This window comes from Mustela nivalis (assembly GCF_964662115.1).
Source record: "Mustela nivalis genome assembly, chromosome: 11".
Taxonomy (NCBI): Eukaryota; Metazoa; Chordata; class Mammalia; order Carnivora; family Mustelidae; genus Mustela; species Mustela nivalis.
Genome location: NC_139030.1, coordinates 99,622,419 through 99,642,529, shown reverse-complemented (window position 1 = coordinate 99,642,529; position 20,111 = coordinate 99,622,419). Strand labels below are relative to the sequence as shown.

The 20,111-nt window shown below is 38.7% G+C and overlaps 1 protein-coding gene across 3 annotated transcripts in view; it reads left to right on the top strand.

Moving 5' to 3' along the window:
- CYP20A1 (cytochrome P450 family 20 subfamily A member 1) overlaps positions 1 to 11,806 on the top strand; it is a 59,135-nt gene extending 47,329 nt beyond the window's left edge. For all 3 annotated transcript variants that reach the window (XM_082688908.1, XM_082688909.1, XM_082688910.1), the window contains 4 exons: positions 1,765 to 1,876; positions 3,672 to 3,736; positions 11,212 to 11,301; positions 11,450 to 11,806. In XM_082688908.1, coding sequence (XP_082545034.1) covers positions 1,765 to 1,876; positions 3,672 to 3,736; positions 11,212 to 11,301; positions 11,450 to 11,600 — 418 coding nt within the window. In that variant the 3' untranslated portion in view covers positions 11,601 to 11,806. The remainder of the gene's footprint in view (positions 1 to 1,764; positions 1,877 to 3,671; positions 3,737 to 11,211; positions 11,302 to 11,449) is intronic.
- The last annotated feature ends 8,305 nt before the right edge of the window (positions 11,807 to 20,111 follow it).

Sequence of the window (20,111 nt, the reverse complement as noted above, 5' to 3'; positions counted from 1 at the left end):
TGTACACAGTAACACTGTGGGTGCTTTAACCATACAGCTAACCTAGGACCAATGCCAAATCAGCAGTCTCTGGGCATCAGAAGTTTGCAGAAACTACCTAGATGATTCCGATTTGTTCTCATTCTAATGTTGAGAATCCCTGTGCTAGTAATATTTCTGTAACTGAGGAGTCAACATCTGGGCAGATGAGCCCTCAATTTAAAATCTTTCAGTGACCTCTGGTTGCCCTGAAGATAGAACTGAAACTCACCAGCGTGGCTTAGGAGGCATTTCCAGGGCTGGGCGGCTTATTCCTTTCCCACCTTATCTCATTGTTTGTGCCTCTTCCTTCCTTGGATTTAGCAATCCTGAAATTCTTTGGTTTCTTCAAAGCTGTAGTATTCTTTCTCATCTCCTGGCTTTTGCAGACTACTCTTTGTCTAGATTCTCTCTTCCTTTCTCTACTGGCAAACTCCAGTTTCTTCTGCAGGTCTCAGCCTCAAGTGCTTATTTCTCTGCAAAGTCCTTTCTTTAGTTATGTGCTCCTGCCATGTGTTCTCCAGAATCCTGAACTGCCTTCATCATAATAGTTACTGGGCTTCTTAACTTGTTATCCTTGCTGTCCCTACCTCTCTCACTTTCTCTGCCAACTAGACCTTGGATCCCTTTGTGGGTTTCTGTCTTACTGTTGCAGTTCAGTGTCTAACATGGTGTTTCTAATGAAACAATAAATAGTAGTTCAATAAATAGTCCCAATAATAGTCGTTCAAAGAGGAAAGGAAGGATGTTTTCCTTTTTTGTTTTTTGTTGCTTTTAAGTATTATAAACAATCAGCATTCCTGTGCTTGTTATTTTTTTTTTAATATTTCCAGTTGTTGCTATTAATAAAGTCCTAGAAGTGGGGGATTGTTATTGAAGGATACATCCAGTAGTTTGGTATTTATGATTAGGGGCTATGGAGTAAAGCAGACCTGTGTTTGAATCCTGCTGACACCACCTCCCCGCTACGTGATCTTAAGCAATTGCCCAATTTAAAAAATCTATAAAATTAGAATAATAATAGCACCCTTGAGGTTCTTGTAAGGATTAAATGAGATACTATATAGAAACTATTTAATAGAGGGGCATCTGGGTGGCTCAGCTGGTTAAGTGACTGCCTTCAGCTCAGGTCATGACCCCAGGGTCCTGGGATTGAGCCCTGCATCAGGCTCCCTGCTCAGCGGGGAGCCTGCTTCTCCCTTCCGCCCCCTGCCCCTCTCCCTGTCTCTCATGAATAAATAAATAAAATCTTAAAAAAAAAAAAAGGACTTTTCTACTTAAAAATTATGTAAATAATGTTTCGAGTTTTCTTCTGGTACTTTTGAATTTGTTTTTATTTGTTTAAATTTAACCTACCTGGGACGCCTGGGTGGCTCAGTTGGTTAAGCAGCTGCCTTCGGCTCAGGTCATGATCCCAGTGTCCTGGGATCAAGTCCCACATCAGGCTCCTTGCTTGGCAGGGAGTCTGCTTCTCCCTCTGCCTCTGCCTGTGTTCGCTCGCTCTCCCTCTCTCTCTCTCTGACAAATAAATAAAAAAATCTTTTAAAAAAAAAACTTAAAAAAAAAATAAATTTAACCTACCTGGACTTTATATACCTCTAATATATAACTTAATTTTCAAGCAAATTAGAATTATGATATGCCTATTTCCAATTAAGAAGATTTTTAAAGTTGTTACAAAATGTATCTGCATTTCAAATTGCCTTTCCCAGAATTAAGAACTGTAAAAAAAACTTTTTAAAACAGGTATTGTCGGCAAGTACTTTGTGAAACTGTTCGGGCTGCCAAACTGACCCCAGTTTCTGCCCGGCTTCAAGATATTGAAGGAAAGATTGACAAATTTATTATTCCTAGAGAGGTAAGAAATATTTGGTATACTTATTCAGTTATTCTTTTCAAAGAAAAGAATATGTTTTTGAATTGTATTGTCTAATACGTTCAATAAATACCTATTATTAAATCAAAGACATAGTTACTTTAAATGAAAATAATACATGTTGTTTTAGGGTATAAACAATACGAAAGGCTCCTTTCCTCACATGTACTATTGTTAATACTTTAGTGTGTATTTTTGTAGGTCTTTGTGTATATATGTTACTCTGTATGTGTATATACACATATATGTATTTTAAAAACTGAATTTGTATGTGAAAAGTTGCTTTTCGTGCATCATTCATTAATTTTGCTTCTTTAGGTATACTGTGGTTAAGAGTACAACTGGGACTTGATATAGATCCAGCTCATTTTTAATGGATGCATAATATCCCATCACATGAGTGTGTTATAGTTTATTTAAGCAGTCCCCATTGATGAAAATTTAGGTTACATCAATTTTTTTGTTATTACAAATTATATACTTGTATAGATATTGATTAGAACCCTAGAAATTGAGTTTTGGGGTCAGTGTTATTTATGTGAAAATTAAATTACCCTCTAAGATGCATTTTATATTTTTAGCAACAATGTATGAAAATGCTATTTCTCTCCATATCCTTACTACTTCTAGATTTATTAATTTTTTACATTTTTAAATTTTCTTTTCAGTGTTCCAGAATTCATTGTTTATGAGCCACTCCCAGTGCTCCATGCAATACGTGCCCTCCATCATACCCACCACCAGACTCACCCAGCCCCCCACCCCTCGCCCCTCCAGAACCCTCAGTTTGTTTCTCAGAGTCCACAGTCTCATGGTTCGTCTCCCTCTCCGGTTTCCCCCAACTCACTTCTCTCCATCTCCCCATGTCCTCCATGCTATTTGTTATGCTCCACAAATAAGTGAAACCATATGATAATTGACCCTCTCTGCTTGACTTATTTCACTCAGCATAATCTCTTCTAGTTCCGTTCATGTTGATACAAAAGTTGAGTATTCATCCTTTCTAATGGAGGCTTAATACTCCATTGTGTATATGGACCACATCTTCTTTATCCATTCGTCTGTTGAAGGGCATCTTGGTTCTTTCCACAGTTTGGCGACTATGGCCGTTGCTGCTATGACTATTGGGGTACAGATGGCCCCTCTTTTCACTACATCTGTATCTTTGAGGTTAATGCCCAGTAGTGCAATTGCAGGGTCATAGGGAAGCTCTGTTTTTAATTTCTTAAGGAATCTCCTAACTTTTCCAAAGTGGCTGCACCAACTTGCATTCCCACCAACATATTTCTTATATGAAATACTGTCTCATTATTTTAATTTGCTTTTCCCTGACTATTGGAGAGATTGAGCAGCTTTTCATACATATTATCAGTTTGTATTTCTTCTTTTGTGAATTATGTGCTTGTAACTCATTTCTAGTGAGCTTATATATATATTTTTATATTGTACATGCTAACTGTTAATTATATGGAAAAATATTTTTCCTATTATTTATCTTTCAGTGGTGATTTTGGTGTGTTTTGTTTTTACTGGATGCAGGTTTTGAATATTCGTGGTAAAGTCTTTTATTCCTTTATGACTGTCAGATTTTGACATGCTTAGGTCGGCCTTCTCCACTGTTAAGTCATCAAAATAATGGCCTGTATTTTCTTTGATCATTTTCTGTTTTTATTTTGTACTCATTATCTATATTAAAAGAGCATTCAGGAGGAATTGGCTCTCTGACAGTCATTTTGTCTCTGTAAGGCCTCGACTAACTAGAATAATTTTTTTGCAGACCCTTGTTCTTTATGCTCTTGGCGTGGTACTGCAAGATCCCAGTACTTGGCCGTCCCCACACAAGTATGAAATATCTGTGTTTATCTTTGTGATTATTGATTTTTATGTGTTTGTGTGTTTTGAATTTCCTAATTTTTGAGGAGAAAATTTAATATGTGACAATGATATAACATAAGCAAGCCACTGCCTTCTCTTTGGTATCTTCTGTTCACTGTTCTTTCTTTCGTGAATCTGCTGTCTGCTTGCTACTCTTTGTCTCTCCTATTATCACTTCTAGCCTAAGATCTGTTTAATCTCTACAACTGTCCTTTAATTTCAATGGAAATTCGGAATTCTTTTGTTGGTAAGTGGGTGTTCTTCCGTAGTTTCTTTGTTTTCCTGCTGTTGGTCTCAATTAATTAATCTCTTTAGTCAAATTCAAAAAGTAGATGTTGTCTCTATACATGTTGTATGTGAGAATGGCAGAGGAAGGAAAAAGCAAAGAGCAAAGCTGCTACTGTTTGCCTGCTGGATAGGCATCAAGTAAAATCCACCCTAAGGAAATGGGTTAAGATTTATTGCCTTGGTAAAAGGTTATAGATTGAGTTGATTGGGGTTAAGACAGATGTGTGGGGACACCTGGCTGGCTTAGTCATTGGAACATCCAATTTTTGATCTTAGGGTTGTAGGTTTGAGCCCCACATTGGATATTGAGTTTACCTAAAAATAAAATCTTAAAAAAAAAAAAAATACAGCTGTGTGAAGTGCAGTAGGACAGAGTTGGTTGAAGTACTCATACCTATTTCTAGAGGATAATGATGGGTTTATTAAGTGTTCTTATTGTTTCAGTTTTTAATATTATAGTGATATTAAAACAAATCTATTAACAAATGAAACAGTAGTCCTCCAAAATTTGCTCTGAGTAAAAAATATATTTTATATTCTAAATGACTTATAACAAAATCGAAGATCTATATTCATGGAAAATTTATGCTTATGGTTTAGAAAAACTAATATTTGCAGTTTTAAAATTGTTTAAAAAATTTGGAAAATGCCAAATTGTTGTTGTTGTTTTGTGGGGTTTTTTTTGCCAAGTTTTTGATAAATTTGAAATGTAATATGAAAAATAGAAGAAATTTGTTGTAACTTTTGACACTATTGCTTCCCTCAAAACAGATGATCTAGGTTACAAATTGAAAATATTAAAAAATGTGTATGCTAAAATGTGGAACTCATTTTGATGTATCAAATAGAATCAGATATAGGAAATGTTAGTAATAATGTTGCATACTAATGAAAAGCTTTCTGAAATTGGGCACCTCCCTCTTGAGAGACAGCTCACACTAACGAAAATGTACATAGACTGAGATAGACCTTGTAGAGACAGTTGATTACTATTTAATGTAATTGTCACACAGACAAGGATAAAGAGATTAACTTTTTTCATAAACTTAATGCTCTTGAGGTCAACATAATATGTTTTATACCATTTTTTGGCTGCAGAGTTTTTCAACCTTTCACCCACCGGAGAACATTTGGATTGTTTTGGTAATGAAACCGCAAAGAACAGTCATGTAAGGGGTTTTGTGTGAACATAGGGTTTATTTCTTTGGATAAATGCCCAACAGTGCAGTTGCTGGGGTCATATGGTTAGTGCGTGTTAAGTTTTGCAAGAAACTGCCAGGCTGTTTCTCAGAGGTTCTCAGCAGCAGCATTTGAGAGATTCATCTCTGCAGCCTCGGAAGCACTGACCACTGCCACTGCTTTTATTTTTCATATGAGGTGGTATTCCATAATGGATTTTTTTTTTAAGATTTTATTTATTTATTTGACAGAGATCACAAGTAGGCAGAGAGGCAGGCAGAGAGAGAGAGAGAGAGGAGGAAGCAGGCTCCCTGTAGGGCTGGATCCCAGGACCCTGGGATCATGACCTGAGCCAAAGGCAGAGGCTTTAACCCACTGAGCCACCCAGGCGCCCCTCCATTATGGATTTAAAAGTTGTCTTTTTGAGTAACTGACATTAACGTATTCTCCTAAAGAAAAAAAATGTCTGGATATGATTTATTTATATAAAGAAATGATAGAGGGGTGCCTGGGTGGCTCCGTTGAGCCGACTTTTGATATTGGTTCAAGTTAGGATCTCAGGGTCATGAGTTTGAACCCTGCGTCAGGCTGTACACTCAGTGCGTTGTCTGCTTGAGATTCTCTCCTTCTCCTTTTGCCCCTCCCCCTGCTCACACACACTCTCAGATAAATAAATCTTAAAAAAAAAATGATAGAAATACGTTATTACTATTACCATATTGGCATGTTTCAGAGCAAGAAAACCTGGGTCAAGTTCTATGATTTCAGTATATAATAATGTAAATATTACTCTAAACTATGAAATATTATGAATTTTAAAAAAACAGACTAGTACAAAATTCTCAGCTGAAAAGAATGAAGGCAAGTACCCAAAATCTCCATATGGACTGGGACCAAGAGAGTGATAGAGCAGGCTCCTGAATTTCCCTCCTCTCATGGGCACACTCAGTGTTGCCGTGCATGGAGCAGCTCCTTCTGCGAGAAATCCAGAAACCAGCTGAGTGACTTACACACATTGGGAAGACGAGAAAATACCCATACTGAAATGTGTAAAAGTCTGAGACACGCTCTTATCATAAACCCACACCCAGCACAGTGCCATATAATCTGAAGGGAACCCTCACCTGCCAGCTCCTACCTGAGAATCGAAGGGTTTGGACTGCACAGCTACTGCCCTAAATTGAAGACTCCTACCTGAGATACAGGTTTCTAAAACACTTAGTTCTGAAAGCCACCACTTGTGTTCATGAGTCCCACAGGCTTGTAAAAAATGAAGAAGCAGTTCTTAATGGTGCATGATAGGAACACAGACATTTCCTGTAGCTTTTCCTCCAGGGTTCAGCAAAGAAGGGGCAGGCAAAGCAAAAACTCTTTTCCTTGAAGGAGGTTAATTGCGTATTTTAGAAGCTGCTGCCTGCGGTCCAGCTTCTGGTTAGCACACATCTCTGTGTAATGGCCGTGATCCTCCTTGAAGCCTGGGGGAGCCAGTGGGCACAACCCCAACTGAGTTCACTCCACAATAAAACCAAGTCATCCTGTACACATCTAGTGCCCCAAAGTTATAGCTGCTGTCTGAGGGACATGCCCCAAATTACCTAACTCTTATAGCCAAGGGGTCTTATATCCATAAGTACCAAAGAAAAATAGCAAACAAAAGTACTTGTTAATAGGCATGCAGGTATTTACTGTGGCTCACCCCCAAGGTTCAATCTAAAGGGGGGAGGCAAATGCCCACCTTCCAGTCTTTTCTCAGGAAGGGATTTGACTCCTTCCGCATTAGCAAAGTGCAGTCCCTATCAAAATGCCAATAGTATTTCACACAGAACTAGAACAAATAATCCTAAGGTTTGTATGAAATGATTAAAAACCTCAAAAGGCCAAATAATATAGCGCAACATAGTAAAGGCCATATAAGACAAACCCACAACCAACATCTTCCTCAGTGGTAAAGAGCTGAAAGCTTTCCCTCTAAGATCAAGAACAAGACAGATGTTCAGTTCATCACTTTTTTTCAATATAGTAATGAAAGTCCTAGCCACAGCAATCAGACAAGAAAAATAAATAAAAGGCATCCAAATTGGTAAGGAAGAAGTAAAATTGTCACTATTTACACATGACATCATATTATATGTAGAAAACCCTAAACACTCCATCAAAGAACTGTTGGAACTAATAAATAAATTCAGTCAAGTTTCAGGACACAAAATTAATATGCAGAAATCTGTAGCATTTCTATATACTAGTAACAAACTAGAGGAAAGAGAAATTAAGACAACAATCCCATTTAAAATTACACAAGAGACCCCCAGTACCTAGGAATAAATTTAACCAAGTGAAGGACCCGTACTCTGAAAACTGTAAGACATTGATGAAAGAAATTGAAGGTAATACCCATAAATAGAAGGGTAAACCAGGGAGCCTGGGTGGCTCAGTTGGTTAAGTGGTAGACTCTTGATTTTGGCTTAGATTCATCCATGTTGTGCAAATATCAAGATTTCCTTCCTTCTTGTGGCCCAGTAGTACTGCAATAAACATGAGAGTACAGACACCCTTTCGAGACAATGACACTGTTTCCTTTGAATATATATGCAGAAGTGGCATTGTTGGATCATAGGATAATTTTGTTTTAAATTTCTTGAGGACGCTCCATACTCTTTAGCCTTACGGCTGTACCAATTTACATTTCACACCACATCAGTGTACAAGAGTTCCCTTTTATCCATATCCTTGCCAGCATTTGTCCTCTCTTATCTTTTTTGATAATAGACGTCCCAACACGTGTTAAATGGATAAAGAAGTGAATAGGGGCGCCTGGGTGGCTCAGTGGGTTAAAGCCTCTGCCTTCGGCTCAGGTCATGATCTCAGGGTCTTGAGATCAAGCCCCGCATCCGGCTCTCTGCTCGGCAGGGAGCCTGCTTCCTCCTCTCTCTCTGCCTGCCTCTCTGCCTACTCGTGATCTGTCTCTGCCAAAGAAATAAATAAAATCTTTAAAAAAAAAAAAGAAGAAGAAGTGAATATTCCACTTTATGTCTGTGTATATCTATATACACATACATATATTATCTCTTTATGTACATACACATACACAAAATCATCAAATGATTATCTGATGAACTTCGGCTCAGGTCTTAATCCCAGGGTCCTGGGATCCAGCCCAATGTGGGGCTCCCTGCTTGGTAGGGAGTCTGCTTCTCTCTCTGCTCCTCCCCCCACTCATATATGCTCTCTCTATTTCTCTCAAATAAAGAAAATCTTTTTTAAAAAAGATCTTATTTATTAGTTGAGGTGGGGGAGGGGCTGACAGGGAGTGGGGAAGAATCTGAAGCAGACTCTGCACTCAACATGGAGCTCAGTCCTATGATGGGGAGATCATGACCTGAGTTGAAACCCAGATTCAGACACTTAACCGACTGAGCCACCCAGGTACCCCAGTTGTGAGGTGTTTTATAAAATAATTGGGAAATTGTTTTTTGGTTTTTTTTTTAAGATTTTATTGATTTATTTGAAAGAGAGAGAGTACAAGGAGAGTGGCAGGCAGATGGGGAGGGAGAAGTAGGCTACCCCTGAGCAAGGAGGCTGATGCAGGGCTTGATCCTAGGGTCCTGGGATCTGAGCTGAAGGCAGATACTTAACCCGACTGTGCCACCCATGTGTCCCAAGTTTGATTCTTTTTAAATCTACAAATACATAGATATCTGCAGGTAAAATTTAGGGTCTCAATTTTCAAGATAGTTGATAAAAGGAAAAGCTGATTGGGGGACCCAATTGGAAGAGCATGCAACTCTTGATCTTAGGCTTGTGAGTTTAAGCCCCACTTTGGGTATAGAAATTACTTAATTTTTAAAAGATTTATGTATTTATTTTAGAGTGAAAGCGAGAGAGCAGGGGAAGTGGCAGAGGGAGAGAGAGACTCCCAAACAGACTCCCCACTGAGTGTGGAGCCTGATTCAGGGCCTTAACCCAAGAACCTTGAGACCGTGACCTGAGCTGAAACCAAGAGTTGGATGCTCAACCAACTGAGCCACCCAGGAGTCCCAAGATTACTTAATTCTTAAAAATCTTACTTACTTTAAGTACGCTCTGCTTAAAATATAGAGCTTGAACTCATGACCTTGAGATCAGGAGATCAGGAGTCTTACACTTCACCGGCTGAGCCAGCCAGGTGCCCCAGAGATTACCTAGATAAATAAATAAAGGGGCACCTGGGTGGCTCAGTGGGTTGAAGCCTCTGCCTTTAGCTCAGGTCATGATCCCGGGGTCCTGGGATCAAGCCCCGCATCGGCCCCTCTGCTCACTGGGGAGCCTGCTTCCCCCTCTTTCTCTGCCTGCCTCTCTGCCTGCTTGTGATCTCTGTCTGTCAAATAAATAAATAAATAAATCTTTTTAAAATAAATAAATAGTTAAAAGGAAAATTATTTTATATAATTTTTAATGTCAACTATAATGTGCATCTAGTATATTCCATCAGTGGAAGGTAATTTATACTTTTTAAAAAAGAAAATAAAGTAGAATTCTTTTTTTTCTCATAGCACATTTTAAGTCTTTTAACATTTGTCTTTTTTTTTTTTAAGATTTTATTTATTTGTCAGAGAGAGTGGGGGAGAGGGGCTGAGCAGGAGGGAAGTGGGAGGGAGAAGCAGACTCCCCACTGAGCAAGGAGCCCAATGCGGGACCCAATCCTAGGACCTTGGGATCATGACCTGGGCTGGAGGGAGATGCTTAACTGACTGAGCCACCCAGGCGTCCCTAACATTTGTTTTTGAGAGGAATTTTTATGTTCCGTAGTGGATGAGTTTTTGGTTGTTTCTGTGTATTCCATTTCACCAGTGACTTTTTACAAAATGAAATTCCGTACAATAAAAAAAACCCTTCCGTCACTTACTAATAAGTCTGGATATAATATAATTGATGAATATAATTTTAAGTCTGGTATATCCAGTTTTAGGAAATACATTTTAATTGAAGAGGCAGTGTAAAATGCTTTGCATATTGATGAGATGGGTCTCATGTAATAGATAATTTGAACACTTAATTTTTCCTTAAAAATTTTTATTTATTTGATGGAGAGAGGCACAGCGAGAGCGGGAACACAAGCAGGGGGAGTGGGAAGGGGGGAACAGGCTTCCCATGCCACAGGGAGCCTGATGTGGGGCTCGATACCAGGACCCTGGGATCATGACCTGAGCAGAAGGCAGATGCTTAACAACTGAGCCAACCAGGAGCCCTGTTTTGAACATCTTAAATTTAAATATTCATTATGTGCTTTTGTATGATTTATCCTTATATCTCATAATATGATGCACACCTATGTTATAGTTTCACTCCTTGCTGGTTCCAGAGAAATGTATTCTGTATCTGTTGTTTAGAATTAATAAATTAGGGGCGCCTGAGTGGCTCAGTCATTAAGCGTCTCCCTTTGGCTCAGGTCATGATCCCAGGGTCCTGGGATCGAGCCCCGCATCGGGGCTCCCTGCTCCGTAGGAAGCCTGTTCTCCCTCTCCCACCATCTCTGCTTGTGTTCCCTCTCTCGCTGTCTCTCTCTCTCTCTCTCTATCAAATAAATAAATAAAGTCTTTTTTTAAAAAAAGTGATAGAAAAAATAGATATGTTTACTAGTTTGAGAATATAATAGGTAAAACTTACTAAAGATTTTTATTTTCGAGAGAGAGAGATTGAGGGTGAGTGTGCAGGTGAGCGGGGCAAGGGGAGGAGGGACAGAGGGCAGGGAGGGAGAGAAGCTCAGGCGGAGACCCGCTCAGCACAGAGCCCGAGGCAGGGCTCAATCCCGTGATCAAGAGTCAGACACTCAGAACCCACTGAGCTGCCCCTAACAGGTGAAAATTTAAATACAATTGTGACAGCAGTTCTTATTTTCAGTACTTTTCAGACTTTATTAGATACCTGTGTTTTTCTAGTACACACACGTAAAATGCCATTGGAGCTCTGTTGTCATTTGTCCCAAACCTTCTTTTTAGATTTGATCCAGACCGGTTTGATGATGAATCGATGATGAAAACTTTCTCCTTGCTTGGATTCTCAGGCACGCAGGAATGCCCAGAATTGCGGTAAGTGATAGAGAAAGGGACGTGAAAGGCAAGATGCCAGACTTCATACTCAGAGTTTTGCTGATGACTGCTGATGAGAATGAGCAGTCTATGTAATTAAAGTGTAATTGTTAATCGTTAGTAACCGGTCAACTCTCTCCTTGGCTAGGTTTGCATACATGGTGACCACAGTACTCTTGAGTGTACTGGTGAGGAGGCTGCACCTGCTTTCTGTGGAGGGTCAACATATTGAAACTAAGTATGAACTGGTAACATCATCCAAGGAAGAAGCTTGGATCACTGTCTCAAAGAGATACTAAAATTTTATACATTTAACTTTTCTTGAGGAGAATGATGGTTTCAAAAATCTGTATTGAATCCTTTTATAAATCAAGTTATACTTTGGAATATAAATACCTACTGGTACTTCATTATGTAAATTTGGACTTTTGCATATTAGATTTTCTTAATGCATGATATACATTTATACTTTATTGCCTCAATATAATGATAATTTTAATGGGAAGCACTCTGTTTTAATTTTTGTTTTGTCACTTTTTTTGTTTTGTTCTATCACTTTCTATGACATTATCTCTATATTATTTTTCTTAGTTTGATCTGTAGTATTCTTTTTTTTTTAAGATTTTATTTATTTATTTGAGAGAGATTTATTGAGAGAGATCACAAGTAGGCAGAGAGGCAGGCAGAGAGAGAGGAGGAAGCAGGCTCCCTGCTGAGCAGAGAGCCCGATGCAGGGCTCGATCCCAGGACTCTGAGTTCATGACCTGAGCCGAAGGCAGTGGCTTAACCCGCTGAGCCACCCAGGCGCCCCGATCTGTAGTATTCTTGAAAAGAAATGCTATTTTGCACTCTTTGGGGAATCATGTTTTCTGAATATTCTTAAAAGGAAAACATAATCCTAACTTCTTTTCATACTTTAAATCACTTTAAAGGGAGAAAACAAAGACTTCCCATACTTTTGTTTCTTGGATTAATATTTTTATTTTCTAAATATAAATTAGCTTATACTTAATCATTGTTATTAGGTTGAATAACCTACCTAGTATTTGCTTTTATGCCTCCCAGGTAATACTGTTCATTTCTTTACCTATACAAGGCTCCTCATTTTGACTGCTTCTGAGTCATTTGGAAATGACTGAATGTATTTTGAAGTGCTCCTTCTGAGGCTTGTCTTTCCTTCTGTTTTGCTGGAAATTTTAGTAGCACTATATTGCTTCACCAATTCTCATTTGTGGGAAACACTGAATTCCTGATATGTTACTATCATATCTATTATGTCACATAATGAACTTAATGATTAAGAAACAAGAAAGCACTTACCAAAAACCAAAACCAAATTAAAAAAAAAAAAAAACAACAACACATTGTAAAACATATGGTAGGGATAATATCCATATGATATATAAATAGCTTATATAAGTTGGTAAGAAAACATAATAGATAAATGGTCAAAAGACATGAATAAACATCTTTTAGAGGAGGAAATAGCTATTCAACTTTCAGAAAAAAGGGTCAGCCTCACTAGTAAGCAAAGAAATATTGGAACTATTTAAAAAAATATTTTTAAGTATCTTGGAAATTTATACTAAGTACTGATAAGTTTTATGTTTAATACTTTTATATTGATAGCACTATAGTTGAGTCCGCTTTTTTTTGTTACATTGTTCTTGAAGAATTTTTTTTTTTTTAAGACAACAACTGGAGGAAATATGCCAAGTGCAGATAGAGAGGACGGGAAGAAAAATGATAACTGTTGCAAGTTATCATTTTTTTTGACACTGCTGAATTCCTCTTGTAATTTTAGTTTCGAGATTGTACTCTAGTTATTGAGTTATTTTATGCTGTGTTTAAAGTCAGGTAGCTAACATTTTAGAACTAGTTAGGAGTGGTTAAGATAGAATTTAAGCAAGTACATGCAGCTTTTATTTCTGACAAAAATATTTAATTTATGGAATAATTTAAATTCTAAAACTGTAAGTGAAATGTATTCTTAGTTCCCAGCATCATGTTGTTTCTAAAAAGGCACACTGTTAAATTCCCTCCTATCATTTTGTATGGTTTTGTATATATAGAGCATCTTTCTTTGTTCTCCAAGTACCTTAATTGGTTTGGAAACTGGCAGTGGAGAGTTAGAGTGGGCACTTGATGTGTAAACCGAGTGTCAGTAAAATTAGATGAGATAAGTAGAATTTTAAAGCAAGTGAGACCTGATCAGCAGTGATCAAGGCAAAACCAGGACAGCTGAGCCAGAGAGTGAGTGGATTGGCCTGTTGCCAATATATGAGACAATGCGTTATTACTCATAATGATTTGAATCAAGGAAAATAAGAGAATCAGCTAAATAAGCACATTTTATCCATGGTTACATGATGGACTTAAAACATTTTACATATATTCTAGAGGATTTTTTAAAAATAAAAATGCTGTCAATCCATGCACTGTTGTTCTTACTTGACCCTTTGTATTTATCAAGTGACTGAAATTAAAGTGGCCTCAGTGTCACTAATGGCTCGTAGCGTGGCTCCGAGCAGGACTCTTAAGTTTAGTAGCTTTGGGGTTTTTAAAAAACTATTTCTTGGGCGCCTGGGTGGCTCAGTGGGTTAAGCCGCTGCCTTCAGCTCAGGTCATGATCTCAGGGTCCTGAGATCGAGTCCCGCATCGGGCTCTCTGCTCGGCAGGGAGCCTGTTTCCTCCTCTCTCTCTCTGCCTACCTCTCTGCCTACTTGTGATCTCTCTCTGTCAAATAAATAAATAAAAATCTTTAAAAAAAAAAAATAAAAAAATAAAAAACTATTTCTTACCTGATTTTGATCTGCATTCTTTTCGACTGTTGAGAAGCTTACTGTTGAAAACACCAGCACAGGGCATCTGGGTAGCTCAGGCAGTTAAGCATTTGATGGTTGATTTCAGTTCAGCTTGTGATCTCAGGGTTTTGAGATCTAGCCTGGAGTGCTCTGTGATGGGCATGGAGCCTGCTTAAGATTTTCTCTCTCCCTACCTTAAAAAAAAAAAAAAGCACATTTTTTATAGAAAGGGCTCTTCCACACTTTGTGCTAATAAAATTCAAGGGAGAATTGATTCTGTGCATGTGCATGTGTCTGAGAAAAAAGCAAAACTCACATGCTGTTTTATCTGGCCTATAAATGTGCTGTTCCATTTTTTATATAAGTAGATTGTATCTTACTTATAGACCCTATGTAAAAATTTATTTGTCTTATTTAACTTAAAATAGTTTATAATTTAAAAACAAAATGTTCTCTTTCTTTGTCATGAAAATCATATAGGTTTTCTGTAGAAAAATCTTGGAAATACAGAAACACAGAAATAGAAATTCAGTCAACCGTAGTCTCACCACTTGGAGTTAGTTGTAAATTCCTGGGGTAGATACTTCTACTCTCTTTTATATCCACTTGTAATTTTTACAGATGTATACAATGTTCTCTTCATGTAATACCTTATGAACTATTAGTGTTTTTTACAACTGAAACACTAACATTCTCAGAATATATTCTTTCCCATCGTGGGTATTGTTATTCTTTTCAACTTTAAGATTCTATTTATTTGTCAGAGAGAGAGAGAGCACAAGTAGGGGGAGTGGCAGACAGGGGAAGAAGCAGGCTCCCCGCTGAGCAGAGAGCCCCATGTGGACTCGATCCCAGGACCCTGGAATCATGACCTGAGCCAGAGGCAGCTGCTTAACGGACTGAGCTACCCAGGCACCTCTGTTCTTTTCACCTTTAAAAGTGGCTTTAGCAGGCGCCTGGGTGGCTCAGTGGGTTGAGCCACTGCCTTTGGCTCAGGTCATGATGTCAGGTCCTGGAATCTAGTCCCACATCGGGCTCTCTGCTCAGCGGGGAGCCTGCTTCCTCCTCTCTCTCTGCCTACTTGTGATCTCTCTCTGTCAAAAAATAAATAAAATTTAAAAAAAAAAGTGGCTTTAGGGGCACCTGGTTGGCTCAGTGGGTTAAGCCTCTGCCTTCAGCTCAGGTCATGGTCTCAGGGTCTTGGGATCCAGCCCCACATCGGGCTCTCTGCTTGTCAGGGAGTCTGCTTTCCCCTCTCTTTCTGCCTGCCTCTCTGCCTCCTTGTGATCTCTGTCTGTCAAATAAATAAATAAAATCTTTAAAAAAAAAAGAAGAATATAACTAAATTCAGATTGAGGTGGCATTTCAACTTTTAAGAGGAGATTTTAAGAATTTTTGTTGTTGTTTTTGGACCCTGGGGCAAACAGATTAAGATTCTTCCCTTGAAGCCATCTTCATTTTTTTTTCCCTCCAGATTCACGAAAAGTGCAGTTAACCAAAAAGCATACTTTTCTCATTTCTCATGTGTGGTTATGTTGACAGGTTGAAAACTGCTTAAATGCAATTCTACTGAGTCTGTAAAACTGAGGACATGACAAGTAAACATCAGGGAGTAAGTTTAGTAGCTGTGAAAGGACAGCTTGTGAGAGAAGTGGACACTATTTTCAAGGGCAGGTTTATATCATATCAACAAATTGATACTAGTGACCTTATTTCTCTTCTTAGCCAGCCCGATGCCTGTTTCCTAAGTTACTAAGACCAACGATGAAGGTAGAAGGGTTGGATGGAGGGGGAGGTAGGACAACAAAGCAGTTACTGTTAGTACAGAAGTCAGAGGAAATCAGCACAGCCAGAAAGGCTTCGTTCAATGTCGCTTTGAGGCCCTGGGAGTGACCTCCACTGATACAAAGGAATGAGACTGAATTTGCAGCAAGAGTTAAGCTCAGAGAAGAAAGGGAGTGGAAGGAGCATTTGTTATAAACCAAATATTTTATATACCTGTCTTACTTAGTCTTGTAGAGTATGATAGTAGGTTCATTGACTAGCTAAAATAGTTTTTCATTTCTGCTGGAAGAAATACTATAATTGAATATAGGCATATACTTGCTAAGAAATAGAAAGTAAAAGATCCAAATTTCGAATTCTCTTAGTATCTTCAGTGGGGCTTATTGGTGTATTTTGTTATTTAAGAGGGAATCAAGCAATAGTTTCAAATGATGTGTTCATAATAACTAAAGAAAATTACTAAAAAGAGTATTGTAAGAGCAGTATTAAAAGAAATCTTATGGGGCGCTTGGGTGGCTCAATTGTTAAGCGCCTGCCTTTGGCTCAGGTCATGATCCCAGGGTGTTGGGGTTGAGCCCCACATTGGGCTCCCTGCACAGCGGGAAGCCTGCTTCTCCCTCTTCTACTCCCCCTGCTTGTGTTCCCTCTCTCACTGTCTCTGTCAAATAAATAAATAAAATCTTAAAGGAAAAAAGCTAAGTTAAGCTTATAAAAAAAAAAACTTAAAGAAATCTAATGCTACCAACTCAGCCGTATCTGTGTAACTGATTAACTCTTTTCCTATTTCCACATACATATATTTTTACACATTGCAATCGTAACAATATGGTTCGCTTTTCACTTACTGAATTTTAAACATTTTCCTTTGTTACTTTTGTAAGGGCTTTGGGGAATTGATTTTGGGGCGTGGGATGAGGAATAGACTTAAAAATCTATAAATCAAATACTGCATTTATTTCGATGACTCTGAGTGAATGGATAATTGTGAAATTGGAATGGGGAGCCGTTCTGTAAAACATCCAGGCAGTAGACCAAAGGGCACAAAATGACAGGCCTCTTCCAGTTCCACTCCCTCATTTAATCTAGAGACTGGGAATGGATCTTGTTAGAGCAGATAATAAGATGGCATGAGCAAATAATATCCTGTTTGGTAATTTAAAAAAGTTATATCTAAAAGACTTGCAAATTCCTGTTGTAATTTTTAACATGGGAGATTAGGAAATAAAACTGTGTACTTGACCATTGTAACTATGTTATAGATAATGTTGTAAAGTGCCTGTCTCTAAAAAGGCAATCAACAAATATTTTTGAATAAATGAATGAACTCTTACATTGAAGTTTTCTGTGCTTGTAGAATAAAGTAAAGGTGATAATATTTAATAGTTGAGAAAGTGTTCTAGATAGTCAAACTACCTTTAATGCTAATAGTACTTTGTGATATGCTAAGTATCCCATTACTAGAAGTATTTAAGATGTTTTGTGGACATTTTCAGGGTTACCTGTATCAGGTGTGAACATAGATGTAGAATAGGCTGTAGTTGTACAAATATCAACTAAAATAGTTGGTAAGCAAGTAGTCCTTTCTTCTTCCGTATCTATCACCAGATTATCATTAAACTGGGAATGTTTAAGGAACACAGTTTTTTAAAGATTTTATTTATTTGACAGATAGATCACAAGTAGGCAGAGAGATAGAGGGGGAAGCAGGCTCCCCACCTAGCAGAGAGCCCGATTTGGGGCCCGATCAAAGGACCCTGGGATCATGACCTAAGCCGAAGGCAGAGACTTTAACCCACTGAGCCACCCAGGTGCCCCAAGGAACACAGTTTTTTAAAGTTAGTTTAGCAAGAGCATTATTTCCCAAAGTGTGTTTTCATGGAACACTGTCCTGTGAGATGCTCTAAGGAAGAGGAAGAGGTTGCTTGATCATGTTCACTCTCAGATTCTCGATACTATATTCTCTCTCCGATATTTCTAATACTTAATATATCGGAAGTGCTGAGAGGCTTAACTGTAAAGAAACCTATTTTCGGGGCGCCTGGGTGGCTCAGTGGGTTAAGCCGATGCCTTCGGCTCAGGTCATGATCTCAGGGTCCTGGGATCAAGTCCCGCATCGGGCTCTCTGCTCAGCAGGGAGCCTGCTTCCTCCTCTCTCTCTGCCTGCCTCTCTGCCTACTTGTGATCTCTCTCTGTCAAATAAATAAAATCTTAAAAAAAAAAAAAAACCTATTTTCACTTGATATAATCCTGATTGTTCCTAATGTATTTATGTAGGTTTCCCTTTTTTCAGTTACACCCTTTGTCCTGTAAACCCACTGTTTCATGGAATGAGTCCTCTGTAGAACAGAATCCATTTCTTCCAACGTGACCTAGAGACAAACAGGAGTCTCAACGGGGCGCCTGGGTGGCTCAGTCGGTTAAGCGTTTGCCCTCAGCTCAGGTCACCCCACATCGGGCTCCCTGCTCAGTGGGGAATATGCTTCTCCCTTTCCCTCTGTTGCTCCTCCTGCTCCTTCTCTCTCTCTCCATAAACTAAATAAAGTCTTAAAAATAATTTTTTTTTTAAATATTGAAAAAAAAAGTAGTCTCAGGTAACATCTGTCTTGGCTAGTTCCGTAAACTATGCAGGTCCAGAGGTTCTCTAGACGAGGAACAATTGTAGGCTTAGAACCAAACCACCCGAATTCCGTAGTCTCTCACTCCTTTCTCTCTCCCTCTTTTCCCTGTGAGGCCACAGCACTCTGAGCTCTACTGACTCTCCCTCATACCCCTGTCCTGACTTACATTCCTGTCCAAAGAAATGGAACTGACTTAGTCCAGCAACAGTGTTTTATTCAGCATGCCAGCTTTTAGGTGAGGCATTGGGAATATAGCAGCGGACAAAACAGACATGACATTATAACTGTGTTCTCTCTCTTCTGTGCTCTACTCGAGGAGAGAGAACCCTAAAGTCTAACACTCCAGAGCTTAACCTTCTAGCACTCAACGTCCTAGGTCTTGAGTTTGGAAGTAGCTCAAGAATCCTTTAGGCTAGTGGCTGAAAGAGACATAGGAGAGAACTTAGAGATGATTACACGACAACATGAAAGGCTTCAGTTATAGGCTATAGTGAGGGAAGAAGCACAAGGAACAGTTGGGGGCAAACCATTGGTTTTGCTAGTTCTAGTGTATGAGCAGGAGAAGAATCTAAAGGTCTTACTGAGGAAAATTGTCAACACCGATGCCAAATAGCAATCCCGCAGAACTTCTAGAGTGAGATGAAACAATAAGATGTGGTTTGACTAGTTAAGGAGCGATATTTATTGTAGTGATTTGTATGAATTGTTGCTTACCTATATGGCCACACTAGGTGTCTTCAACTTTCATGATTTGTTGCTTGTGTTGCAAGGTCATCAGCTAATAGAAATTTGATCTTTAGGGGAACCTGGGTGGCGGCAGTCAGGCGGCTGCTTTCAGCTCAGGTCATGATCTCAGGGTCCTGGGATGGAGCCCACATCAGGCTCTTTGCTCAGCGGGAAGCCTGCTTCCTCCCTCTCTGCCTGCCTCTCTGCCTACTTGTGATCAGTCTGTCAAATAAATAAATAAAATCTTTAACAACAAAAAAAAAGAAATTTGATCTTTAGAGCTTAAAAGGGCCTTGTAGAGATTATAGGGAATAGCCTGCTCATAATTTTAAATTTTAGAGGGAGAAGCCTAAGGCTTCTGGAACTAGTAAGATTATTGGTCTTTTACTTTGGATTTTTCTCATATCCTTCTCAAAATATGTGCTTAAGTATGCTGCTATTATATTCATAGGATTTTGTTAAGCTTTCAAGGAGGTGTAGCTTCAGAAGGAATTGGAAAATTAAAAAAAAATATTCTTGATACAGAACCTTTGAGGGAGATGCAAATGTGTTTTGAATGTTAAATTTACTTAGATTTAAAAATACATATCTTCAAGCAAAGTTGCCATGACAACCTTTCATAATGTGTGTATAAATTTTATGTCTGTCTCTTTGAGGTTTTCATCTTGCCCAGTATAGGGTTTAATCACAAGAATTGGGCACTGTGGTGTGTTTCTATCTGCATAGTGCCCTGTGGGAATTCTGTTATTTTGGAAAATGCAAATCAAGCAATAGGGCAGCTCTGTGGCACAGCCATCCCACCAAGATAAATGTCATCTTGTTCTCTCCATGATCGGAGATTGATCTGGTTTCAAATCCAAGGTGAGCTTTTGAGTGG